The 22,678-nt window shown below is 35.4% G+C and overlaps 1 protein-coding gene across 1 annotated transcript in view; it reads right to left on the bottom strand.

Annotated features, from left to right (window-relative positions):
* The window catches only part of LOC149543144 (26S proteasome regulatory subunit 7-like), a 40,557-nt gene extending 28,104 nt beyond the window's left edge, over positions 1 to 12,453 (bottom strand). The window contains exons 1-7 of the mRNA XM_089798043.1: positions 12,265 to 12,453; positions 12,083 to 12,164; positions 2,788 to 2,879; positions 2,461 to 2,538; positions 2,158 to 2,219; positions 1,799 to 1,943; positions 1,131 to 1,349 (exon numbers count right to left, since the gene is read on the bottom strand). Of these exons, the coding sequence (XP_089654169.1) occupies positions 1,131 to 1,349; positions 1,799 to 1,943; positions 2,158 to 2,219; positions 2,461 to 2,538; positions 2,788 to 2,879; positions 12,083 to 12,164; positions 12,265 to 12,357 (771 nt within the window). The 5' untranslated portion in view covers positions 12,358 to 12,453. The remainder of the gene's footprint in view (positions 1 to 1,130; positions 1,350 to 1,798; positions 1,944 to 2,157; positions 2,220 to 2,460; positions 2,539 to 2,787; positions 2,880 to 12,082; positions 12,165 to 12,264) is intronic.
* Between the last annotated feature and the right edge of the window lie 10,225 nt (positions 12,454 to 22,678).

The following is a 22,678-nucleotide window of genomic DNA, read 5'->3' as shown; positions in this document are numbered from 1 at the left end:
TGGAACCAGAAAAATTTCTTGTGGTGGGCACTTTTTCAATTAAAAGGAGCCCAAATTGTGTTCTGCTGAAAGTACATAGGTGAAGAATGTGGTAGGAAATAATTTAGTTTTAATGGATAAATTGTAATTTACATTTTTTCTTCTAATTGCTAATCTGGCCTTGATTACCTAAGACGGCAGAGAGTTGAAATTTAATTTATTAGATCATAGCTTCTGAAATATAGTTTGCTTTCTGTCCTTATTTAATTATAGGCTATGAAGCAAGGAATATGCTCGGGTTTTAAACATTAATTGTTAGGCCCAGGTCTGACTAACACCCTTGCAGGGGCTTTCCTCACCAAGCTTGTGCTGTGGCATTACTGTTCTGTTCTTTCTTTTCAAATCCATATATTGGCTTGTTAGAAGTATATTGTGGTATGGAATATCCTCGAGTATTTCCAGTAAATAATAGACAATTGTGTTCAGGATTCTGGTACTAACTCACTTTCGAGCAAAATCTGTTTGGGTGTTATAGCAAATCACTTTGGCAGGTGGATTTATTTGAGGACAGCATCTTCCTGAATAAGGCTCTCAATCCAATTTCTTCAATTCTTGAAGGATGGGACTCTACCTTTGTCATTGTTATTCAAAGTACTGAGAAAAAATTTGTAAAACTTCTCAAAATGTAATCACTCAATTTTACAAAAACATTCTCAAACTTCGTAATTGGGGGTATGCCCTCAAGAATTTTTTTGTAAAAGAGGGAACGCCCTCTTCATGTCCCATATTGAGCATCTGTCCGTACACAGGACTTCGGTCCCAGGTTACACCGGGGTTTTCTTAACCCCGTTCTTTTTCCCCCGGTGCTTGCACTTGAACGGGGTTTTGTAAATATTTTGAAATTAATAAAATGGGTATTTGCCTCTTATTGATTCAAAGAAAATACTACAGAACACTGCTTATTCTGTTGCATGCCATGTTTTTTGAAATGCCTCTGAACATTTATATTTGTGGAACTTGAGTAGATTCCAAACATAACATGTACTAATAAGATTGAAAACCTAGGCTTTATATTACTCATGAAGACAAGCTGTGTTGCTGACTTTATAAATAGAAAAGTCAAAAAAGAAAACAATCTAGAATTTACGAACCTGAAAAAGCTCACGAACCATTCTAGCACCCTCACCAACATACTTTTGAACAAGCTCACTTCCAATGACTCGAATAAAGCATGCATCTGTCCGATTAGCCACTGCTCTAGCTAATAGAGTCTTTCCAGTTCCAGGAGGCCCATAGCAGAGAACACCTTTGGGTGGATCTATTCCAAGGTTTACAAACTTCTCAGGATGAAGCATTGGAAGCTCTACAACCTGATAAGAAAAACAAAACAATTAGAAAAAGCATAAACAAAAAACGTAGTCCCACTTCAGATACTGGACATACAGTAATTATTGCAAACTATAACAGGTGATGCAAAAATAAATTGAAGTAAACTACAGAGACAAAACAAGAAAGGAATATATTGAATATAAGAATTATTAGAACCTTGTCTCACAGAATTGCTATCATTGTAAATTCCCAAAACGCACTAGAAGTTAATTTTTCAACCATGGAAAAAAGACTAAATCACATAAACGGAAGAGTGCAACACCACTCAAATTTCACATTACAAAGGAAATTCTGTGGTAAAGATGCAGTCCTTATATTTCATGGCTTTGGGCAAATAGATGCTTAACTGTGTTTGAAACCGCAGTCTAGAAACCTAGAACTTCAAATATGACTTTAGAAATATAGTATTAAGAAAAAAAAATTGGTAAACCTCTCGCATTTTTTCAATCTGCTCTTTGCATCCACCGACATCATTGTATGTGACATCTGGCTTTTCTTCAACTGTCATCATGGTAACACTGGGATCAATCTTAGGGGGCAATGGTATTTGAATTTGATACTTGTTACGATCGACACTGCACATTAAAAAAGTTATCAACCATTTATTCCACAATAAACCAACATCATGTCATCAGTCACACTATCCAAAGGCATTTCTGCATCACTTAAACAGAAGAGTTGTAGAAATTTGCACATAGCATGTATTACAATATCTCATAAATCAAAAATGATTAAACACTTTTGTCATAGATTACAGAAAGATAGCCTGTCTAGGAAGTCAATACTGACCCAACTCGCATGCCTTCTTCAATATCTGTTGGTGAGACCTTATCACCCAATCCAACTACAAACTGCATTTTCGAAGATCAATCATGCACATATTATATTAATATTTGCAGCTTTGAAGGCAATATTGGATCTAAACAACATGAATGAAGTTTCCATGAAGGTTCTCTAAAATACCACTCCATGAAGGAGCATCCCAGCAGTGATATTTTGAATTAATCTGTTTGGAATTTTCCAAATAAACCAGTTGATGCATCTAAAAAATTAGAATTAGTATATTCAGAAGTCAAAACAAAAATAAGTCACCTTAGCAATTTGCTTCACATTTATAACATATTTCGCATCCTCAGTATTTGGGTTAATTATTTTAGTGCACCTTGCCACCTGCATGGCAGAAACAAGAACTGGATAAAGATACACTTTTATCTCACGTCATCAGTAAAAACATACATAAGTTATATGGTTGGTTGTAACTAAAACTGGAACCAGCACAGATGGTACACCAAAAAACCTCCCATAGACGTATATCTCCTTTACAGAAGCTTAAAAAACTCTCTACATCAGAGCACTAACTAAAACCATGATTGTCTGCCTCATTCTGCAGTCAAGTAGGATGTTGGCAACATAAAATACCTGCAGTGGTTGCTCCTCCTGCATCATCTGCTTGTCTGACACAAGATCCCATTGACTAGGTGCAGCTAATCCAGTGTCTGATTCCTTTATTCCTGTCAATATAAATGGCTTCACAGTTATTAAAAACTCTAACATTACAAGCTCCATGTCTGGCATGTCATAAATATTCAACTAAGAAGCAAACTACCCTGCAACTGGTAAGAGTATAAATATCATGAATATGAGATATACAAGAATCATTCATTCAGGAACAAATTGGCATTGCATTACAAAATGCTTATAACAAAACCTCTAAGGAGGCTTCACATTACTGATGCAGTACTCTACAATTACACAGCTCGACAGGCAATGTGATAATTTGGAAACCACGAATAGGTATATAATTGATGGCCTTGTTGGTTCCCAAAACCACAGATTGGAAATCCAAAAGCCTGCCACTTCTCCGATAGGACTTCTCAATCAATTCTGGCCAACGAACTATTAAGATAATATCTTATACTTTCTATAACGGTCAACTACTTGTCTGTAGTCCGTCTTTCAGTCTAGATAGGAATGTTTCCTATCCTGTCTCTTTTGTCTTCAGTCTAGATAGGAATGTTTCCTATCCTGTCTTCAGTTTTGTTTCTAATTCCGTCTTCAGTCTACGTTGTTTCTTTTAGAAACATCGTCCTTGTAATTCTTTATAAGGAACACATTTGTTCCTCTGTTAATCAATCAATCATCCGAAAATCCATTAATCTGCCAACTCTTCTTGAATCTTATAACATGGTATCAGAGCTATTACTTAAATTTTTTCGAAAAAATTTATAATTTCTTCGTGAAATTATTTGTTTAAATTTTTTTAAAATTATTTTTGTTGAATTTCTCTAAAACCCGCTTAGGGTTTTCGGCCTAGAGAAATTCCCGAACTCGGGTCTGCCTGTGTTTGTTCAGCACACTCTAGCCCCATTCGTCCATGCACATCGATCCTTGAAGAAAAATCTGTCATTTTTTATCAAGAAATCTGAAGTTTTTTCAAGCTTTTTTCAGCTAGGGCCGTTTTTTTTCAAGACCCTAATTTTTGGGGTCGAAAAAATATTTTGTTTGCAGATTCTTGGTGGGTTTTTCGAGAGCTCAACTGGATTGTTGTCCTTTTTTTTTGGGTGCCTCGATTTTCGAACCAACCGATCCAAAAAATGATAGCAAATTCCTTCTGGTTTTTTCAAGCTCTCTTCTAGGTCATTCTCTGATTCTTTTGGGTCTTTCATATTTTTGCCTCGAAGAACGTGCCTTCACAGATTTTCACAATTTTTCATTGAAAAACGTGCCATGGCATCTCTGACAAATATTATGCTCGAACATAATTCCAAATTCAATGGTCACAATTATGGAACCTACAAGCAGCGCATCATCGCAATCTTCGAATATCAAAACACCGATCAACTTGTTCTGGGTGTTAAGCAGCGTCCGACTTCTCCGGATCCTGATCAAGATACATGGGATCTGAACAATCGAGAGGCAGTAATGCTTCTCAAACTATCCGTAGCTGATGACCAGCTTTCTCAGATTCCATCCGGCAAGACAGCTGCAAAAATCTGAACACATCTAAAAAGTCTTCACGAGACTTCCGACAAGAGCAGAGCCTTCTAAATTTGTTTCTGTTTTTCTAGGTTTGTTGATTTTCTCCTCAAAAATCATTTCAAGTTGTCTGTAATACGCAAGGTTGCATGAGATTCTGGGTTTTACCGTTTTTTCCACAAAAACGAAGTTTTGTAATTTATTTTGAGTCATAGCACTCTTTTGGCAAAGCTTCTTGGTTTCAGCATTTTGTAGATCCAAGGAGGGTCTCAGTTATCCGAGAATGTTCCGACATTCGTACGTTGACCATTAAGGGAGGGTATTAAGATAATATCTTATACTTTCTATAACGGTCAACTACTTGTCTGTAGTCCGTCTTTCAATCTAGATAGGAATGTTTCCTATCCTATCTCTTCTGTCTTCAGTCTAGATAGGAATGTTTCCTATCCTGTCTTCAGTTTTGTTTCTAATTCCGTCTTCAGTCTACGTTGTTTCTTTTAGAAACATCGTCCTTGTAATTCTTTATAAGGAACACATTTGTTCCTCTGTTAATCAATCAATCATCCGGAAATCCGAAAATCTACCAACTCTTCTTGAATCTTGTAACACGAACAGGAATACTTCTTGATTACCCTACACATCAGGCCCCACTACACCTAGGTGGGGAGACCTTCTCCTCGAACCTGATCACTTGGTTCAAAGCTTTTCTAAAGAAAATTTAAGCTTTGGAGTTCTCCGGCTGGCAAGGTCCTTGAACTCGATGAAACTAAAACTGGATGCTGAGTGTTTAAATTGAATGGATTGTAAAATATTTGTAAATAAGTGATTTGATGCTTGTAGGAAGGAAGATATAGATCTTCTGACTTCAATAATAAAAGACTAGTGCCTCTGCTCATTCAGGCAATAGAATCAACTTCAGTGAATTTTTACGTACAACTTCATAAAGTTCTTATGCACTTGTACTGCCAACAATTAAATAATCAAGATGCGACAGATCAAATATTTATGCAATCTTAAATTAGTCTAGATTGAACTCTAACTCCTCTGAAAGACAAACTGGACATAGATACAGAAACAATTTGATATTTCACAATATCAATGATGATCCTAATCAAGATGCTAAATGACCATGTCCACGCATCTGACATTTAAACTGTATACAGAATTCCAAAAAATTATTACAAAGGACAATTCATCTGCAGTTTAAATCTCCGTGCCATTTAAAAAACAAACAAAAGACATTTTATTTTATTATAAAAATAAAATAATAGAATTCATATTACAAAGTCATAATGTTGCTCCTTATCCCTCCATACAATAATAAATATAAAAGACTTTCTCCTAGTATGTCCTAGCCACCTCTTTGTTGGGTTCGACCGGGATTGATATTGATTGTCTTTCTCCATACCAGTTCTCACTGGATGCTCCTGCTCATCTCCTCCCCTCTCGGCAGGTGTTGAATGAGTGTGTTAGACAAGATATTTACAAGCAATATATTATCACTACTTGGTGTAATCCTCCTGGTGGATTACACCCTAAGATGGCATTTTATGCAGAGCAATTTCTTGAGATTCCAAATGGTATTATTGTGCGTCCTGGTTATCTCTATCGACATTGGTGTCACGCTCTTCGACTCTCCTTGGGCTCCTTCAGAGTTGGTTCTCATCATCTTCGGGTCCGAACTTATCACCATTTGGATAGAGAGGATCGGGTTTGTAGATTGTGTATATTGGCTGAGACAAAGAGCCATTTCTTATTTCATTGCCCTATCTACTATGAGATTAGGGGGAGATATTATTGTCTTTTCAGTGATTGTTTCTCTCTCTCTCTGATTTCTTCAGCTATGACGATCAGCGATGTCTTGCACTTTATCTTCGGGAGGCCATCCAACTTTGTGAGCATACCCTTCAGTTAGCCACATCTTAGAACCACACCTCAAATCAGCTCATCACCGCCTTTTTCTCCCCCTTGTCTCAGTCATGAGGCATGAAAAGGCCTTCCAATATTACTCCTTCCAGAGCGGTCAGACATTGCACCAGTCTTTCTAGACAGTGGCACTCCTCCAGCAGATCCGACAATGATCTATCACATTGCATCGTCCATGGTTATATCCTTTTGTGACTGACTACTTTGTACCCAAGAAGGATTCTTAATCCTTACCAAGTGTTTGGTCCTGTTTCTTGTTTTGTTGTTTATTTTTTGTCACTGTTTGGTGATCATGCTGCTATTGGCTCTTCTGTTTGTATGCTCAGTCCCATAAAACTCTTTGGGTTTTTGTGGCACATTAATATTATTATCTTATCTTATCTCTAGAATATGAATCTGAATGTTTTTTTGTATCGTTGAAATTCAATCTATATTTATATATGCCTCACTAATAGGTATGTCTTTTCAAAATGTAAAGATCATATCTCCTTGAAAACAAATAACTCCTTTTCTTTACATAATTGCACCCTTTCAATTTTAAGTAATTTATCCAACTTGAAACATGAGCTTTAATTTTTCTTGTTCATATTTTTGACTTTAGTCTAAGCCCTCTGAATATTTCATTATATTGATATTACTTCACGATACTTGTTTGACTCGAACGCTATATGGTTGTCTTTGTAACTATCAATTGAATTTTATTTTATTTTACTTTTAAATTTAACAAGTGCACCAACCAATGAAGGTGGCGAGGGTGAACGAAATTAAATTCAACAAAGAGAAAGTAGCACTACAAGTTCTGTTGGAGGTTCTACTTTGAACAGGATTATTATAAGGACAGTTAGTTCATATAACCATATTTGAATGCCCTTATAAACTTCTCTAACCTTAAGCTGAAGACCCATTTTGTTCAAAATTTTGTCTTTTACAACTTGCTAAAGCCATAAATGAAGACAAAAAAAATTAGGAGAAAGAAGACTACGAGCAACCCTTAAAGAGTTCAATCTTTTGTGCATAAAAGGGGCAATACGGGCAACCCCATAAGGGTCTAATCTTTTGTGCATAAGTGGGCAAGGTTCAAAAGGGTGTGAATAGATAACCCTAGCTCATAAGGCCTAGGTTACTAGATTAAGCAAGAAATAAAGGAATGCCAACAGAGACTATGGAGCCTACCGTGTCAATGCCAACCCAATCCATTGATGAAACAATAAGAGAATTCTACATAGGGAAAGAAAATGGCCATTTATGTTGTCCCCATGGTTTTACATGTATAAAGAGAAGTGATTCAGTCTTCAATTGCCAAATTATTCTATCTATGCCATAACACTTCATGTGGCATTCTCTCCACATTTTGAAGCAAATGTTCAAAGATGCAATTATTGTTGGAATTCATTTGCCCATAAAATATCCCTCCTTTAAGAGAACTCCAAAGTGAGCATAATGATGGAGGAGATGAGTCAAATATGGAAATAGGATGGCTGCTCTATCATTATAGATAGGTGGACCGATAATTGACATTGACCACTCATCAATGGCATTAGCACATGTTCAGCTAGCTTTTATTTTCTTAGGAATATTAATGTTTTGGGAGCAAGGACGACACAAAGTTTCTTTCAAATTTCGAAGGATGCCATAGAAGAGGTTTGAGCTTCTCCTGTTGTATGAGTAATCACCAAATCAGCCCGTGTATGTAAGATATTTGCTTAATGGTGAAGGGTGTTTGCAAGCACATTTTTTGTATCCCATGTACATGCATTGAACAATGCATTCAAAGACATCGAGAAGATAGGTTGGTCAAAACTGATGTGATAAAAGCTAGAGAGCAACAAATGATCATTAGCAACCATCAAACCTCACTTACTTTGTTTAAAATCTTTTCATTACAGGAATTACCCAAGCCCATGGATGCTAGACATGCCAACTAATTTATTTTGTTGGACAGGATGCTAAGGTTCAAGACCCTCTATAATCCAAGTTAGGGTGATGACCCTCTATAGTTAATGATTATTAATCCAAGGTAGGGTGGATGACTAAAACAAGCATTCCTGAATGAAAAAAAAAAGTGCAACAAAACATCCACAATAATAATTGGTAGTCAACAATGATGTAAGAAATTCTTTATTTTTAATAAATTGTTGATTTTAATGTTTCTAAATTTTTAACATATAAAATATTTGCATCTAAGTTTCTAATTTGTAAATTACTCAGTGTAACACCTGTACTAAGAGGTATCGAGATTTTATGAGAACCACATTGGGCACATTCTGACAAAAGGGTGGGAAGGACACTATAAACACTCTACTTCATATGGCAACCTACACTCTAAATCCCAAAAAATATGCAGCAAGTTCAGCAGAGTGCCTCTAAATAATGAAGAGGTGGACAAGACGCTCATGAAGCCATTCAAAAAATTCAAAGTGATGAGAGGTTTACCTCATTCAAAACACAATGGCTAGCCTCTGTCAATTTTTGCAACCCAAAATTCAGCAAACCAAATATGAGGACTAATAGAACTACATTGGCTTAAACAGACTCTATACGCTGGTCTCCTTTCATGGTTTGCCAAATCCTCAATTGCAAAAGTAATCAGTCTACATAAAACTTTGTCTAGTCAATCAAAGAACAGGCTTACCTCAACCATTGGAGAAATTGGTGGTCAGTCTAAATAGAGCTTCATCTTGTTAATTTGTTTGTCAACTCTCATGCTCTGTATTAAGGTTCCGCAGCATATGCTATCTGTTTTATAAATGTCATCATATGAATATTTAAAATTGTCTATATTTTGAAAATTTTGCCTTCTTTTGTATTTATTGCCTAAAAATGGCATCCATAAAAATCTTTCCTAGAAATGCATACCCCCATCTCTCACTATCCATGTCCTGAAAAGTTGGTGTAACTCAGATTTTTACTCATACTCCCAAGAAATCGATTACAAATTGGAGGAAGAAACTACTATAAATTACCTTTTGGGGAAGTTTCATGTACAAAAGATAGCTCATATGCTGTTGACCCAAGATGGTCTTATATCTTATATACTTCTACACCTCAAAAAAAACATGTCTCAACAAACATCAACATAGATTTCCAGAGACAAAACTGTTTTTTACCAGCTATAATTATGGTCACATATCCCAGCAGAGCTTTCTTAGAATTAGTGCTCATCTTTATAGTAGAGAGCAACTGAACTATAAAGTTTGTATTTCTTCTGCTATGATAGACCCTAGAATTTGGAAGTGTCAACTTTAATCAACATACATAGATTTTTTTTTTTATGGTTATTTTAATTATCATTATGAAAAAAAAACAGAAGAAATTTGCAATATGACAAGAAAGAGGAAAAGAGAAATGAAAACTGAATCTTCAGATTAATAAAATATGCCTCCTTTGAATGTATGTAATTGTTGTCAACAACATTATTTCAGGCTGAAAACTAATCCCATGTGGCCTAAAAACTAATTGTCAAGTTGTTTCCAAGATTGTGGGTTGTGATTGGTATTAGATTCAGTTTAAATGGCAACCAAAGTGGCCTTATGGAACCATAATTTCTACAGTACAGAAAAAAAAAAGAAAACATTACAATGGAAAGATATAGCCGCCTCAGTAAAATATTATTTTAATGCAAATACTATAAATATTTTTAAAAAAAGAAAATTTCCAAAATACAGTATTGTCCAAGGTAACAATGTAATTACACAGAAAATAGATGATAATTGATATCCAATTGTCACAGGTTAAAAAACAGGACAAAGGGAAAGAAACATGGCAAAACTAACCTCAAATGCATGAACAGAAAATTTTCAAAAACAGGAAAAACACAGACTGTTCAATAAGCTGCAGTTATTTTTAAAAAGCTGTGCCTGTTTGACAGGGAACTAAAGCAGCATCACCCGGGTATGAAGCATTGATATGCACTAATCAAATGAAGTAATTCAGGTTTTATATTCCCATTCTTTGCTTCTATGTTATTATTGACTTAAAATTAAAAATCCAGTGGGAAAATTTATTAAAAAAGAAATCATTATACCATAGGGAACTATTAACTCAAAACATTTCTGCCAAAAAGGTAGAACTGAATGAAAGATTTGATAGTCTATTCAATCATTCTAAAGGAACATAACACTTTGTCAATAAAGTATGATTAAAAATTAATACGTTGACATATCTATGCCAATCACGTTTTAAAGCAGAAAAAATTCAAAGGAAAAACATATTTAAGGAAATCCAAGAGACAGTTATACAGGTAATTGGTATTATGACTAAATTGATGAATGAATAAGTCGTTCAATTATAGTTTACAAAGAGACGATGTTTCCATAATAAAACAATCCTAACAATTAGAGATATTCTAATACATACAAGATATTCAATATTGACCGTAAAACACAAATAGAAATCTACAAAAATGTTACTTTATAACCCACCATCAATGGTCAATTTGTCTACTCCACTAAGGAGCCCCTGAATATTACAAACTTACCTAGAATCAGGAACTTGGCGAGAATACCAGCAGTCTGGTCCACTATAGGAACATGCTGCAAGTCCACAGATCCATCTTCAACTAGCTGGCAGATGAAGTGAGAACAAAGTTCAATATGCTTGGTTCGCTCATGGAAGGCTGGGTTTTTAGCAAGTCTGAGCACCCCTTAATTATCACAAAACTGTGACAAAAAGAGGAATGAAGGGCCTGCTTGAGACATTTCAATATCTAAAACTAAAGGCATACTTTGAAGCCAAATTGCCTCTCAAAGGAAAGAGATATGGCTTGTTGCTTCTTACTAGTCCAAGTGATGGCACATGTGCCCAAACTGAAGACATATCATAAAGTGAACATTCTATCATGAACAGAGCCTCCCCAATCTGAATCTGTGTAACCAATGAGTCTGGGATCTTTGGTTCATCCTTAAAGGATAACAAAGTCTAAAGTGCCCTCGACATAGCACAAGATGTACTTCACTAAAGCCCAATGATGTGAAGTAAGAGGTGTCATGAAGCAAGATATAAAACTCAATGCATAGTTGAGATCAGTGTAGTGGCAATGAGATATATTAAACATGCCTAAAACACGGATTCATTCCCAACTGGAGAACTAGATTTGGCCAACAGCTTTAGAACAGACTCCATAGGTGTAAACATAGGCTTGCAGTCCTGCATTTTGAATTTATCTAGCAGAGACCTTGCGTACTTAGACTAAGAGATAAAAAATGCCACAAAAACTGTTGACAAACCTCAAAACCTAAGTAATAGTGCAAAAGTCCAGCCAGTCATATCAAAAAGCTGTCAAAAAATTTGTTTGATTCCCTGAATCAAAAATGTTAATATCCCTGTCATAGTATTGGCATACAGATTTGAGTCAGAAGGACTTAACCTGTGAAGTACTTATCAATTTTCATGTACCATGTCTGAGAAGCCTGTTTAATGCCAGAGTGCTTTCACCAATTTGAGTACCTAGTGTTCTTTATCGGCAAGCTTGACTCCAAGAGGTTACGTCATCTAGACCTCGTCTTGTCTAGGCTAATGTATTGTCATGATGGGAAATGAATTTTTTTGATCCAGTATTATAAATGAAAGAAATAAATAAAAATACTGTGTCTGAGCTTTCACGAAGTGTCATCTGCTCCAGATTTGCACCCGGCTTGCTCGTGACCATTAAAAGTACCCTTTGCCACTTACATCTTATAGGTCCTATGAACTTCTCATGAGAGAATTATCAAAGCATAGGGTTACAGAAGCCTTCAACTTTAAAAACAACGTAGCCAAATAAACATAACTATTAAGTACTATTTAAATTAGGGTTTTGAGGTGCTTCACTCACCACAGAGGTCATTAACCTTCTTAGCCATTTCTTTTATCTCCTTCTCTGCTTTCTTTATAGGAGCCGAATAAGGCCCCAGGCCCTAGAGCGAAAAATAGCGTTTCAGAAGAGCAAAGAGGTGTGGAAAAAGTGATAAGAAATGTGAATAGAGATATGGAAGAAGTTGTGAATAGAGAAATTACATAGGTTTTAAGAAGGGCGATGTCATCGTCGTCCAGAGGGCGAGGGTTGCTATTGTCGTTGACAATGTCTTCTGGATCAGCAGCGGGAGCCATGTCTGTTTGCAAATCTGCAAATGAAATTTTTCTTTCCCTTCGAGCTTTCAGAGAGGCCTTTTAAAAGACTCCAATGTACAACCCAATGAAACAGGCATCTTTGAACGGTAAAAGCTTCACCTTTTATTCTTCTTTTATTTATTTTTCGCATCGTAATGTTGAAATTTTATATTGGAAAATTTTGAATATTGTTGCACTCTTCGTGCGAGGGTTATGTGTTCTATTGCTTCCTTAAAATGATATCTAGAGCTTAAATAAAGTTTTCTAATGTTTCACAAATATTTTTATTTGAATAGTGTTTTTTTTTTTTAATACGCTTAGAGATATAGTCTTATCTAATTATATAGAGGTGTTCTTTCTAAAAATAAATTGTTTAGTTTTTTTAAATCAACATTTTTATGTTGAAGGCTATTTTTTCATGAAATTCTATAATTTTATATCTACATCAATAATAGAAACTATGGTGCAAATCATGCAAGACAATTGAAGCTATTTGAATAGTTGATTAATTGTCATCCTCCTTAAATAAATAAATTGTCGGTCTATTGTATAAGTGGATGAGAGAATGGAGACCATTAGATATTGTTGAGAGCAAGAGAGATTCACAAAAGTGTTCCTTTCAAGCTCTGTGTTCCCATTTTGCCCTTATCTACTTACAAATTATGTCATTATTGTACGGTTGTGCATAAAATCAATGATGGTCATTGTGTTATTTTTTCATTTTTTCATCCTCTACAAAAAAATTCTACCACTTTCCATTCACAATTTGTGATATTTTCATATATATGGACCAGTTACCTCTAAATTATCCATTGCCTCTAACTTTCAACATTCAATTTGCTAATTGTTTATTTTTTTGTGTGTATTCTCCATAGACTTGTATTATGTTGTTGAAAGCATGGCCATATTCTAGCAACATTTTGTTTTTCTCTCTAATTTTTGTTAGTATAGTACAACAAAACATGTAATTAGCTTCCTTTTTTGCTTCCATCCACTATTTCAATGTAATTTTTATCTAATTTTCTAAAATGTCAGTGCTATTTTTCAAGATGACGTTATTTCAGACATGTTTTGTGATGAATACAAGAAGTAGGCACTAAATTAAACATTATTTGTTGCCTAATTTAGCACCTAAAATAGCACCTAATTTAGGACATAAATTAATGCTAATTTACTATCTAAATTAGTGCCCAATTTAGTATCTAAATTAGTGCCCAATTTAGTACATATATTAGTGCCTAAATTAGCACATATTTTAGCACCTAAAATAGCACTTGGTTTAAAACCTAAATTAGTAGCACCTAACATACTGTGTAATATAGTGCACAAATTAGCACTTAAGTTATCACCTAAATTAGCATTATACTTTATAAAATTCTCAAAACTATCCATGTACATGCATGTTGTTGGAAATTACAATTGGAGCAATTGTTATGTTGTTATTGATGTCAAACCTATTGGAGAGACATTTACTATTAGTATAGAGTGACATATCATTTGGTTGATGAAGAGGATTTGAAAAGAAGAGATCATGAGATGACCTAGTGAAAGGTTGAGTTGAGATGTGCTAAGTATCATGAAAATACAATGGACACTTGATAAGTTAGCCCTTGATAAGATAATGTATTGTTCAATCAATACATGAGGTGTGGAAGACAGTTGGATCAGGCTAAGAATTGAAACAAGACATAAGGATAAGCTTGATCGAGTATTAGTGTAGCATAGTCGATGCAAAAGTTGAAGCAAAACATTAAGAAACTTAAGTAGAAGTCGAGTGATAGTTATTGTCGAGCAAATGTATGAATAAGTATACTAATGATCAAGCATAGTAATGGCCAAGTGAGCATGTTGATGACGAGTGAGAAAGTATAGCGATTGTCGAGCTACACAGTGATGACCGAGCTAAAGAACACAGTGAATGTCGAGTGACAACAAAAGTTACAGTTTGAGTAAGATTTGATTTTGAGGCCGACATAGTCAAAATTTTGTATTACTCAAAGTGCATGGAAGATAATGATTGGTGATTTGGCATATTTAATGCATGAGGAGAGTTTGTTATAGAATCAAGGGCAAGGATTTGATCAAAAATTTCTAGAAGAAGGAGAACAAAAAGATGGAAGGATTTGATGAAACTGACCTAATGCTATGATCGACAATGATGTTTAAGTGCAAAAAGCTCAAATTACCTATTTAAGGAGTCATAAGGAATGAATTTCAAGGTTGGTTCATTGTTGATTGGTGATCTTAAGGAGAAGTTGTGAAGAGGAGAATAGCAGAGGTAAAGTATGAAGAGTTTTGTGAAGTGTCATTGCTTGAGGAAATGTCAATCAGATCAGTGATAGAGATGTCAATGGAGGCCAGTCAATGAACCAACAGATGAGTGAATGGAGATCTGAATTTGCAAAGTGAGTTGTACTTTACTAATCAAACTTATTGTTACATTCTGACCATTGTATCAATAAAAAATCCTTTAATCAAGTTGGACCTAACAGTCATTTTGTAAATTCTTTAATCAAGGTGACATTATAATGGAATGTGTTAGTAAACAGTTTTGTCCTTCCGAAATTAAATACAAAGAATGACTCCAAATGCCCAAATAGAAGAACAACTGCCACTAACGGTTGGAAATACTATCATGGGATTGATAGCTTTCCTCTGAATTGAGAGGTACAGCTCCCTCTTAGAAAGATATTCAAAGAATTTTAATAGCTGGTTATGCCTTTTACCAGAAGACACCAAGGCTTTCTAACATCCACTCATCAACATGAGATGAACGTGATTATAAGGTTAATAAGTTGATAATGAGAGAAAAACCAGCAAATAGCCATAGGACTATCTACCAAGTCTTTCACATTGCAGAGAAAATTGGGAGAGAGAAAGTTGTAGACATCTTTATGCAAAAGTGTGAATACATAACCATAAGATTGCATATATCACATGTGACATAATAATAAAGAACTGCATCTAAAATAGAAATAAAAGGACTCCAAAATCCTTTCAAATCAAAAACACAAATGTATATGACTATAAATCAAACACACTAATGTCTCTCTTTATTTCAGAGGCATGATAAAACAATAATAGTACTGTTCCATCCCCTTATTACAATCAATCTGCATAAAATGAAACTGCTTCCTCTGCTACAAAATAGAAATCTCTTCTTCCTCTAGCAGCAGCTATAGAACTCCTCCACAGAAAAAGAAGAACCCCCCTCTTATTATTTTCTGTACTATTTATCTTCTCTTTCTGTCCATTCTTTTTCAATTTGAATAACTGTTTCTTGAAACTGCTCCCAACCTTTCATATTCCACTGTCCATTATTGAGCAAGAGTAATGTATCAAAAAAAAAAACATAATGTTTAATAAACATTATGATATTGCTTAAATTCGTCCAAACTCCTCTTATAGACACCTATCACTACAAAAATGAATTGCATGTGCATGTTGGATAGGTGGCATGTGCTGGTTATAGATTGCAATCATAATTCTGTAACTGTCATTAATATATTTCCACACTCAAACAGTCATAACTTTTAATCCGTCAGGAATCTTGCAAAACGGCTTGGAGAGAATTTAGATAACTAGGTTTCTTCAAACATATCCGAAATTTAGCTCAATCCAATGGTTGGATTAAAATATGTGGGCCCCGCAACATGACTATTTTTCTGATTGCAGAACATTTTACATTTGCTGATATGTTGACAGACCCGCATACAGTCCATCATAACTTTTGACTTCGACCAAATTTTGAAAATCATCTTAGTGAAGATTTAGAAAACTTGATTTTCTACAACATATCAAAAATTGAGCAAAATCCAACTGTGGGATAAAAAGTTATGCTCCCTAGATTGTGACTGTTATTTTAATGCAGACAAAAATTTGTAGTTACAGGCTGTATTAAAACTGACAACAATATATACACCAATACCTGCACTTGAATCTCATGTTGGAATTTACTTGTAAGTTGCATAAGAGTCTACCTATTATATCTCCACCGTAAATGCCCATATTCATTTACGAATTTATCAAGTGCCTGAAAAGCCAAAACATATTACTTATAATGAAATAAGGCCCGATTTTGAATTCATATCTTCCATTATCATCAATGCATCTTTCATGGCAGATAACAATGATTTCCTTTGAATTCCATCTCATCTCATTATCCACCATCCTCTTCTGGCCTCGGGTCTTAGACTTGGAACCTTGAAACGGGATCTGAGCTTGATTTTGAATTTGAGCCACACATTCCAACTGTTGAATCTGGGTCATTGATCTGTGAACTGCATACTTGAAACTGTCCATGAGCTTTGAACTTAAGAACGGTGGATTCTTTTCAAGCTTCACCATTTCAAATACAATTTTGAAGCTCCCAATCTTGATTGAATCATAATGATTCTCGAACTTTTGATTGCTAGGGCTGAAACTGAAACTTTGAACTGAGCACTGCATTTTGCACCGATTCCAACATAAACTTGAAGTTGAAGTTGAACTGACCTGAAACTTCAACTTCAACTTCAACCCCATCATATGTGAATAGGAATGCTGACAAATAGGAGAACGACTGTCCTATTTTTAACATTTTGTGCTAATGATAAAACTTGAAGTTGAACTTGAACTGGCTAGAAGATTCAACTTCGACTTCAACACTCGAAAGTATATTATGAACTCACTGAACTTGAAGTTGAATTGACCCAAAGGTTCAACTTCAACTTCAACTTGGGCACTCCCACGACTTGAATGTTTGACGTTAAGGCTGAAGAAAAATATAAGTGTAACAGAATGTTTTAAAGTCCTCTAACAAGGCCACTCCTAACAGGGTGATTAAATCCTTTAACAAGGTCACATTTAACAGTGTGTTGTATAATGTTTAATAGGGTTGGCTCTTAACTGAGCTCACTTTAGAAGAGTGAAAAGTTGGTAGTATGTTACTTCGTGGTTTTTTCCAAATTGGGTTTCCACGTTGAATCTTGGTGTCAATAGTGTTATTTTCATGTGCAGATGTTATTAATTTTGCATGTCATATTTTACAGTAGTTTATTTACTGGCAGTCAGCACATATAGAGATAGAGAGTTAAGACAATGCATGGAAAGTTAAATTATTGATGATACACCATAGAGATTAAGTGGGTATCTAAGTTTGTTTAAGTTGTTTAAAGAGTTTATAAGTTGAATTGGTACATTTAGACCCAAAGATAATTGATTCACCACACCACACCCCCCCCCCAAGTTATTCTAAAGCATTATAACAATTGGTATTAGAGCATTGGTGCTTGTCAAGAAAGTTTAAAGGGACTCAAGTCAAAGATCAAGATGTACGAGAGAGATACCTAAGTTTGAACAAGGAGAGCTTCCCATAATGGCAAAGGTTGACGAGATTGCACTTTGGAGATTCCACATCCTACTAATTGGACAATGACTACATTCAAGTGCCTAGAGCTATGATAGTTGAACAAATGAAAGAGAAATGGGAGCACAACCAAATGGTGATTGAATTTTCAACAGCCCTCAATTATGCACTATTCAATGATGTGAAGGAATACATTGCTACCAAGAAAATGTGGGACAAGTTGGAAAAAATCCATTGTGGAGACAAAAATGTGTCAAAAGCTAAGGCAAAAAGCTTAAGAGGAAAATTTGATGACATGAAAATGGAGGAAGGCGAGAATATTGCACAGTATTGTAGCCAAATCAAAGAAGTGGTGAATGTTATCAGAGGAGTTGGAGGACATATAACTGATGAGACTGTGATAAGTAAGGTATTGAGGACTTTACTTCCTATCTATGCAATCAAAGTTTCTACGATTCAAGTATTAAGATGTACACCTAGTAATGATTTGACCTTGGATGGTCTAATTGGTAGACTTATTGCATTTGAATTGTCAAATGTTGATGATTACTCCCCTTCAAATGTTGATGATCACCGCTCCAGAATGGTTTTCTAGTGTTAACCAAGTGAGGCTCGGTAAACACTACAAGCCCTGCAAAAAATCCTTTGGAGACTGAGTGAACTCGGTTAGCACTAACCTTCCTTTGCTGACCTTGTGAGCTCGGTAGAAGCTAACTCTCTGCCACATTTCCTTTGATAACTGAGTGAACTCAATAGAAGTTAACTTTTCTTTGTTAACCTTGGGAGCTTGGTTAACACTAACTTTTTGCTACAAAATCCTTGGATGCCCGAGTGAGCTCGGTAAACATTAACTTTTCTTCGTTAACCTTGGGAGCTCGGTTAACACTAACTTTCTGCTACAAAATCCTTTGATGCCCGAGTGAGCTCGGTAAACATTAACTTTTCTTCATTAACCTTGGGAGCTCGGTTAACACTATAAATTGCTTTGTTGATCATCTGTGCTCGGTAGACTCTATTTGATGACTGGTATGACATTTGTGTAACATCAAAGACAATACACAATTAACAATTGTATCCAATAAGTGGTCACTCACACCATATGACTGGTGATATAGGTAAATTTGATAAGCAAGAACATTACAATGGAAGTAGTGTTAAGTTTGTTAGTGATGCACCATGTTATGTGAAAGGTAAAGGATCAATTAAACTGAATGAAAAGATCAAGTCTGACAATGCATATTGGTTTGATGGTGATGCAGGAGCATCCTATAGGATGGTGTGGTTTGGCTTTGGAGTTGGAGGACTCTGTTAGTGAAGAGATGATGCTCAGTCATTATTGGGTAGTTTTTGGTTGATGTGTTAATCGAGTGACTCGATTAATGAAGGTGTCTGGCAATGCTTGGGGCACTTGGCATATACTGTGGCTTAGTTTACACTGGGAACTTGGCAATATTGTTGCTCGAGTTAGCTCAATCAATGAAGGGGCTTAGTTATGCTTGGTGGAGGTTTCTAACACGATCATGTCTTGGTTTATGTGTTTCCCAAGTTGTTTGTAAACTGACCTTTTGGCATTTAATTTGGGTTGTAGGTACTTGATTAGTGTTGCAATCGACTTGTGGTTTCTGCATATATTTAATGTAAGGGTAATTTTAAATTGTAATGGGCTAGGACAACTTGTGGCTAAATTGGGTATAAGTAAGGGGTCTTGTAGAGTCTTAAGTTATTATTCATCTAGCTTGGAGAAAAGGATGTGGTAGTAGAGTGAAGTTTAAGAAGGGGGCTTGCAAGTAGAAGTTTAGATCTACCTTGGAGGTTTCTACCAGACTGTGGAACTAGACTAGCTAGAGTTTGGGTTGGATCTTGAGGGATCTTACAGAACTGTTATTGTAATTGTTGTTGTAATTGACCCTAACCTGGAAGGCCTTACAACCGGGCACATTGCATGTAAATAGTTATTTTAAGAGTAAAGAGTTTTGTTTGATATCAGATCTTGTATCTTGTATTGTGTTTCTGTTGTATGGTTATTTGCTAAGGGCTAGGACATCTCCTTCGAGATTTCTCCTGCCTTGCACTGCATCAGATGGTTTGAAATATAACTTGTTGAGTGTAGCACAGTTGATAAGTTTATGTTACAGTGTTGATTTCTAGAATGAGAAAGCAAAGATCTATGATCCTACTGATGAACTAGTTGGAAGTGGAGAGAAAACAAGAGGTAAATTGTTCTACCTCCACCTATCTAAAGATACTTTTTTATTTGCACAATATGAAGATGTTTGGTTATGTCATGTGAATTTTGATAAGTTGGTAAGCATTAGTAAAATGAAAAGAGTTAGAGGGTTACCAAGACTAAGCAAACCTGATAAAGTGATGTGCAAATAATATAATGTCCCTATTTTTAGCAAGTTCTTGTAGTTGGCCAGGTTAGTTCACCATCATGACCCTCGTGAGTTGACAGTGGGATTTGAGGGTCTCAATTGTGTGGTTATAGGCTTTCCAACAACCTATGGTGTGTTTGGCCCCATCTTAGGGAATTACTATTTATATAAAGTCAATAATTTGGTTCTAATGAGCTTAGTTGAATTAGAGGAGTTGGAGGATGCTCTCAATTTTTATTTTGGCTTCCAATTTCAGCTCCAAGAATCTTAGAGGGAGCATCTATTTATAGTAAGTCGTTCATCATCTTTCATCCTGAGGATCATTTTGGTGTTGTTAGATTTTGATTCTAATGCTTCTTCAGTTGTCTTTGCAAGATGGGTGAATTATTATTATTCATCTACATATGTCAAGGTTGTTATTTTTGTTGGTATTGTTGGTTGGTCACCTCAGTATTATAACTCATTGGAACTGAGGGGACGAAAAGTTTTAAATCATGGGAACAAGAAACAAAGGCCTTATGTGTTAGAATATAAAGTTATGGTGGAAAAGGTCATTTTCATATCCAAAAGCAATTAATAAATTAGATTATAATGGAACTTTATCATATTTTAATGTTGTGTGGGGGAAGCTTCTTAAGTGAAGTTCATTTGGGAAACTTTGTGCCATTTGAAGATTATAAATATGAACCTATTTCATGAGTAAGGCATATGATTGAATATTATTTTTCTCTTGTTGTCTTTGTGACACTTCTAAAGTTCTAAAATTTTGCACCCTTGCTAAAGTATAAGAGTTTGGGATCTACAATTGAAGTACTATAGATTCAATTATGAGTTTTCATTTTAAGGATTGCATTTGCAATTGTGCTAAGGTGCACAATTGCCTTTTTCTCCTACTGTATTAATTGTTGCTAAGAAGAAGTTTAATTTTTCTTGTTGCTGAAAATTGTTTTGGAATTTGTTAAGGCATTCGCTAGAATTGTTATATCATATTGTGTGCTGGTTAATTTAGAGTTGGTTGAACACCGTTTATATCTATTGTCGAGCATTATTTTCTATCTGCACTTTGGGAGCAACATATCTGCGGTTGCATTTGTTTGTTGGAGAATTTGTTTATTGTTGCTAGTCTTCATTTTACAGGGTTTTCAAAGCATGTCTACATGTGAGTTCATGGATTGTAACTTCTAATTTTTTGGGGTATTGTTGATTTAGATAATAGAGGATATTTTATCAACTGGATTGTTGATATTTTGTGAAAATACTCTGTATCTAAATTGGTATTATAATTTGGAATTTTTAGTTGTATATTCCCTATGTAATTTCCAAATATTTGAGTTCAAATTATTATTGCAATATCTTCCATTTTGCTGCTATATTGTTGTATCAAAAATTGCAAAACATCAAAACCAAAAAAAAATTAATTCTTCATCACAAATTATTTGAGAGCCAACAAAGCTCATTACAGTGGTATCAAAGCTTGCTTGCAAAGTGTTTGACAAAATGTCAAGCAACTTAATTATAAAAGAATTTGGTGTTTGTTGAAGTTATAACTGGTTGGAGTTATTACAGTAGTATCAGAGTGGTTTTTTGTCATCCTGTGGGGTAGGAAAGTTATTTCATTTTCAGATCTATTGTTTGTTGCGGAGTGACCAACATTGAAGCTTTTCTAGCTATGGACAAATACTAGAGGCTTAGTAGTTATGGGAGTTGGCGGAGTAGTGAGAAAGATAGCAGGAAATTAAATTCCTTGAGGGAGAGTATGGAGAATACTAAGCTTCATCAATAGAGGTTGGTGAAGAGCTTGTTGAATCCTAAGATGGTTGAGAGAGCCGTGAGATACATGGTTTCTTCCTTTAGAAGGTCTACAAGATGAAGGCTTGAGTTTTCCCTGACAAGTGTCCATGATGCAAATGGACCTATATTTAGTATGATTCTTGCTAGTCCTATCCAGAGTGTCGATGATGGACTTATTTCACAGGGGCATGTGGTTGTGTTTGTAGCAGAGGATAGTGACACTGAGCTTCAACAAGTTGAGGCTCCTAGAGTTGTTATTGTAGTTAGTGTAGAGACAGTTGATATAGTTGTTACTATTGATACTTTACTATCTCTTGAGGAGGGGATTATTATTGGAGATTTATATGTGAGTTGTCATAGTGTTGCTTCGATGCAAGAGGCGGTTACTTCCTCAGGTGGGACTGATGCATGTATGTAGTCACCCAACATTGATGTTGGTGATTTGGGTGATACAACGGAGTCATTAGATGTGGGTTCATACTCTAGCATTATTGATTCATAGGTTGACATTGAGTCATGTGTCCAAAGTTAGATGTGAGTAGTTGAGGCTTTATTAGGAGATGTGGATGCAGATAGTATGGACACATTAATGATACATTTGATGATGCTATGAGTTGCACTGCGTATGATTTCCCTTGCCAAGTATCAACTCATGACTCTGAGGAGGTTTTGGATGGGTCCTAGGATCAGTGTTTACAGGATTAATCTTTTGAGGTGGAAGCTGAGACATGCGAGGATATTGATATTGCGAGGGCTTCCATTTGTTCAAATGAGTAGTTGATTGAGGTACATAGTAGTTGTATCTCGA

This window comes from Cupressus sempervirens, chromosome 8 (assembly GCF_028749045.1).
Source record: "Cupressus sempervirens isolate cs-2001-9-10 chromosome 8, ASM2874904v1, whole genome shotgun sequence".
NCBI lineage: Eukaryota > Viridiplantae > Streptophyta > Pinopsida > Cupressales > Cupressaceae > Cupressus > Cupressus sempervirens.
This window is presented reverse-complemented; position numbering and strand designations above follow the sequence as displayed.